The 6,000-nt window shown below is 38.3% G+C and overlaps 1 protein-coding gene across 1 annotated transcript in view; it reads left to right on the top strand.

Annotated features, from left to right (window-relative positions):
- kcng2 (potassium voltage-gated channel, subfamily G, member 2) overlaps positions 1-5,645 on the top strand; it is a 97,887-nt gene extending 92,242 nt beyond the window's left edge. Inside the window, exon 3 of the mRNA XM_020532399.2 lies at positions 4,484-5,645. Within this exon, the coding sequence (XP_020387988.1) occupies positions 4,484-5,278 (795 nt within the window). The 3' untranslated portion in view covers positions 5,279-5,645. The remainder of the gene's footprint in view (positions 1-4,483) is intronic.
- Positions 5,646-6,000: the final 355 nt, after the last annotated feature.

Below are 6,000 nucleotides of genomic sequence, written 5' to 3' on the forward strand. Positions count from 1 at the left end.
TCCCATCACCAAATCACCCATTGTATTTTTTTAAATTCATCTATCAATCATCACCAATAAATCATGTTCTTTAATTGATTTAATTTACATATAACCCTGTTAAGGGTAATGACTGGGTTTTTTAAAGTGCTCAGTTACAGCCACCTTAATGATCAATTCTAATAACATCCCATGTCAGATCCTAGACAAATTGGTTATAGTTTCCTGTTTTCTGCCTTCTTCCCTTCTTGAATAGAGGGGTTATATGTGCTACCTTCTGTCTGATGGAAACTTTCCAGAATCTAGTTAATTCTGGAAAGTTAATTAATTTCAGGGCAATTGAAATTATGACCTCCAACAAGAGAGAAGGGAATCAGGTTTACAAAAGAAAAAGCTTTGTTAGCTAATTTAGACGTAAATTTAGTGCACAATAACTAGTTTCCTACCTGTCCTTTAACAGATTGACATTGTTGTTGAAAAGGATTATATTTCATTTAACATTTTTGATGGTTGACATTCACTGCTCTAGATAGTAGCTGAGACCTTAAAATGGATGATACCAGGTACTAAATGTATTCTTCCTGATAATTTATATTTTGTAATTTTGTACCTTTTTTTCAAAACATCAACTTTTCAGTTGATTTGATTTGATTTGATTTGATTTATTATTGTCACATGCACCTAGGTACAGTGAAAAATTTTGTTTTATGTGCAGTACAGGCAGATCATACCATACAAAGTGTATTAGGGAAATAGAATAAAGTGAAGAATACAATGTGACAGCAGCAGAGAAGGTACACAAGAAGCAAGATCAACATTAAATTTAAAATTTGAGGTCCATTCAGAAGTCTAATAACAGCAGGGAAGAAGCTGTTCTTGAATTTATTGGTATGTGTGTTTAAGCTTTGTAGCTTCTGCCTGATGAAAGAGATTGGAAGAGATTATAACCAGGGTGGGGGGGGTCTTTGATTATGTTGGCTGTCTTCCCGAGTCATCAAGTAGTATAGATGGAGTCAATAAAATCTGCACAAGTAACATACCAAAATATTTAAATAATTGTTCAATCAGCTTTGCTTTCTTAAGTGCTACTTTGGTTTAATAATATTAATTATAATTATTAATTATATTAATATTAATATTTGCCTTTCACTTTCATAGTTCCTAAATGCAATTCTCTTGTCTCCTGGCAATCTTAATATAAAATTACTGCTCTATTGTATGAGAAAACATAGCAGCAGAGTTCATTGATGGACAGGAAGCAGAGGTTGAGAGCTCAGTGTTGAGTCCACTTTTCAACTTGGTGCTTAAAGATGATTTGTACTTGAGAACACAATCCCAATAATCGTTGAAGACACAAAACTCTGGGATTGCAAACTATAAGGAGTACAGGATAAAAGGCTTCAGGAACACGTTAGCAAATTGAGCAAATGGGCTGGCAGATGGCAAACAATTTAATATGGAAAATGAGTGCACAATAGATTTTAGACTGGACACTATGAAATTGGAGTGTGCACTCAAAGATGCCAAAATCTGTTGATAAACGGAAGAACAAGAGTTGCAAATGGCAATTTCCTGAAAATGAAACTGCAGGTAGATAAATCCACGAGAAAGATTAATAACATCTCGACTTTCATAACAAGTGGCAAAAAAAGTTGACTAACCATTAGCTCTCCTTTCCTAATATCCCCTCTTGCAATGCAGCATCAAACTTGGTTTGATGATTGCCCGTGAAACACCTTGAGACCTTTTACTACATTTAATGGTGCTATACAAATGCAATTTGTTATATAGAGTACAAGAGTAAGGAAACATGAATAAATTTACACACAGCATAAGTTTGGTCACTGTTGATCTTAGCAGTTTCCTATGAACATGTTAATAGAGATATCAATGACACCAGGAATAGGAGCCAACAGTGAAAAGAGAGAGATTTTGAAATACTGGACCATTTCCACCCATCAAGAATGAGAATAGGATGAATTAAAGCTTTTAGAATTATGCAGGGTCTTGATTGGCTAATTGTGAAAAATTATTTCCTCAGATTAGGAAGGCATCAACTTAAACTGCCTCTTAAACTGGAAGTGGAGGAAAGGTTTCGAGGGAAATTAAATAAACATTTGATTAATCTAATGAATGTGCCAACATCAGAATAGATCAAAGCAGTGCTGTTGATATTGATTATTCCAATGAACAGCCCACACAAACTCAATGGGTCATATGCCCTTCCTATATGCTATAAACCTCACCTGAGCTTTTCTTCTCAGTTGGAGAGTTAGCTGTCTGGAAAGGAACTGGGCCAGAAATGTCTGAGGTTCAATGGTGTGCTGGGTTAACTGAGACACCAGCTGAAATAACATTATGAAGTAACCATGGCACTTAGGAAAGAAAGTGGATGAAAATCATTTCAGATTCCCCCTTCATATTCCTGCTTCAGATTACTGCAAAATAACCTTTGCTGCAAAGAGTGTGATTGGCAATTCTGTCTGGGCTGCTTCCACTCCACTGCTGTAACTTTGTGGAGAGCGCAGCGAAAACAAGTTTTTTCTGTTGTTGTGCATTCTGTGAAGGACAGACAGTGAAACAGGTAGGGATGGTTCTGACCACTGTCAGGCTCAGAGTGTGATGCTTTCCTATGACTGGGGTGCCTGCTCAAACTCTCTGCATCTCAACTCCTCATTGAATGATCACACACGGGGGTGAAGGTAATCAGTGGATGTCAAATATACCCCAACATGAGTCAACACAATTGGGAAAGGAGCTGAGAGAACGGATTGTTGAACTCCCAGAAATAAGGATTCCAATAAACTTGTTTGAGAAATCTTTGCTTTTAATAAACCATTGTTAGTTTGGATTTACTGCCTAGATTTTTATTATGTGCTTTTAATAGTTAGTTCCCACTGTAAATGTCAAACTAATGGATATAATTACCAGATACATGCTTGTGACATGACCTTTTAAAGCATCAAATCATTTTAGCTGTTTTCTAATCCTCTGGTACCATGTTTCTTATGAGCTTTGCACAAATTTCCAATGCTTCTGTATGCACTTTCACCCTAATTTCTCTCAGTTCTCCCAGATGCATTTCATATTGACTTATTGATTTATGAACCTTCAAGCACTCCTATATCAGAACCATCAGGTCATTGCTAATTATTCTTTTCATAACCTGTATTGCCTGATCCAGTACTATAATGAATGCAAAGGGATCTGACCAGCATCCTCTATAATCAAATTCATTGTACAAAAATCACAACTTCTTTCAATAGCAATACTTCACCAGCTCTAAAACCACTATAGTGCAGTTTCTTTCTCCAAATAGCATAATAAATGGCTGTATCTCTGCATGCGCAGCAATCTGAGAGCGCAGTTCCCAGTTTAACTGCAAATATGGAAGAGAATTATTCATGAAAAGAAGATCCTGTAATGAGTTCCTAGTCTCTGCATTGTTCAATTTCTTGATCTATTCTACTCTCAAGTGACCAAAATTTTCTGGAAGTGCTTCTATGAATGGTACCCTTAGAGTTTATATAGTTTGTAATTCCTTTTCAAAGGAAGAATATACTTTTCAATGGACAGTCATCAGATAAATAGCAGGAGTGTAGAAACTAGGTTTATATTCAGCAGTTTTGAAGAACAAAAGATGATTATATTGAAGCTTATAGCATTCTTACAGGTTAGATAATAGATAGGATGATTTCTCCTGACTGTAGAACCAGGCAGCATTATCTCAGGAGAAGGGGTAGGCTACTTAAGATTAAGACGTGGAAGAATTTGTTAACTCAGAGGACGGTGAGCCTTTAGAAGTCTCTACCCCAGAAGATTGTGGAAACTCAATCGCTGAACGGGTTGAAGACAGAATTTGGTAGGATTTTGGAGACATTAAGCCTTAGGGAGATAGTGGGGGAAAGTGGCATTGTGGAAATAGTCAGACACGATCTAGAATTGTGGGGTTGGTTTAATGGGCTGAATGGCCTACTCCTGGTCCTGTGTTCCTTGGCTACCTTGCAGATAGGATTTTTTACATGCAAATGAGGCAGCGAGTACTGGAAAGCTGCTCCACAATGAAAGGCAGCACAGTCAAACACTAATATATGTTTTGCACAAATGTTATGGCCTTGTTACTGGATTGCGGGAGTTACGGTCAGTTCCACACATGATCCAACCATCCAATCGCTGGATGATCAGTCATGATTATAGTGAATGGTGGAGCAGGCTCAAAGGGCTGAATGGCCTACTCCTGTTCCTATCTTCTGTGTTACTGTACACTATCTAACCTCTGACTTAGCAGAGATCAGCAAACCTTAATGCTGACCAAGAATTAAACTAAGGATCTTCATAGCTCTGATAAGCTCAGTACCATACAATGAGGATTATTCACCCATCAAGCCACTGGGGGAGCATAATAACCTGCTCATCAATCAAAAACCATTACATAATAAAAAGTTTTAACATCTTAACCATGAAGAACGTAATTATTTTGATTTTCTTCTTTACCTTTTTCTAGGGCGAATGCTCCCAAAAGTGCTACAACATCTTTGTCCTAGAAACCGTCTGTGTGGCCTGGTTTTCATTAGAGTTCCTGCTGCGATTTATCCAAGCACAGAGCAAGTGCGTGTTTCTGAGGACTCCTCTGAATGTCATCGACATAATGGCCCTTTTGCCTTATTACATCAGCCTGATTATAGATGCCCTTTCAATTGGCGGGAAGCCAAGCGGACCTGGAAACCTGGATTTGGAAAAGATAGGACTGGTCCTTCGAGTTCTGCGCGCTCTGAGGATTTTGTATGTGATGAGGTTGGTTCGTCATTCCCTGGGGCTTCAGACTCTAGGACTGACAGTCCAACGATGCACAAGGGAATTTGGCCTCCTTCTGCTCTTTCTCTGTGTGGCCATGGCGCTCTTCTCTCCTCTGGTATTTTTGGCAGAGAGTGAACTGGGTGCCAAGCATGACTTCACCAGCATCCCAAGCAGCTACTGGTGGGCAGTGATCTCGATGACTACTGTGGGTTATGGAGACATGGTCCCAAGGAGTATCCCTGGGCAGGTGGTAGCTTTGAGTAGCATCCTGAGTGGCATTCTCCTCATGGCCTTCCCGGTTACCTCGATCTTTCACACCTTCTCGCGCTCGTACATGGAACTGAAAGGTCAGCAGCAGCGCATCTCAAACAACAAAATCCAGCTGAAAGGGGACCCTAAATCCCAGAACAGTGACAGCTCTCAGGAAACGGACATCTCATTTCCAACTGACTTTGGAGATTCTTCACTTCAGAAAAACAGAAGAATAATCACGGAGGGTTGAATAACATAAATCAAAGGACCTCCGGCTCTTTTCAAATAGCAGACTTACTACCAGATCCAAACAAAAAAAGTTGCTGAAACAGATGTTTATCTAAACATATTGTTATTTGTGATTGATGTGCTAATATGGCTGACCTAATGGCTAAATTGAAACACATGGAAGGGAGAATGGGATTAACCATTTGTGATGCTGAATTTGAGATAGGAGTAACCCTTACTGAACAACTCACTTTTATATGTCTGGTTTGGGGCGTTTCAAGTGGAAAATTGAAGTATCCACAAGTGCATGGCAGTTAAAAAATCCCAATAAACTGTGATTTTGCTGGCACAATGCATGTTCTAATATTCTACTTTTGTTTAATTCTAGGTGGTGTGTTCTATAATTCCTTTAATCAATCAGGATGGAGACTTGCCAACATATCGCCATTTTATTTGGAGGTAGAAATTAATTTGAATTCATGATATATTAAAATTCCCACATTTTCAAAATTATAGCTTGAAGCAGCCTTCTTTCTTCTTATTGAGTAATGGCTACAAAAGTGGAAGACTTGGCAAATCTGCTGTGAATGATCAATAATCAGATCTGCTGCTAGTGTCTTTATTTGAGGAATATGTGTTAAAATAGACAATTCAAAGCTTGAATAACAAATTTTCCTAAAATTTCACAAAGTTTCAAGGGAACCAATTATGAGTAAGCTTTCTGCTTGCGATGAGATATTTGGC

This window comes from Rhincodon typus, chromosome 4, assembly GCF_021869965.1.
Source record: "Rhincodon typus isolate 14 chromosome 4, sRhiTyp1.1, whole genome shotgun sequence".
NCBI lineage: Eukaryota > Metazoa > Chordata > Chondrichthyes > Orectolobiformes > Rhincodontidae > Rhincodon > Rhincodon typus.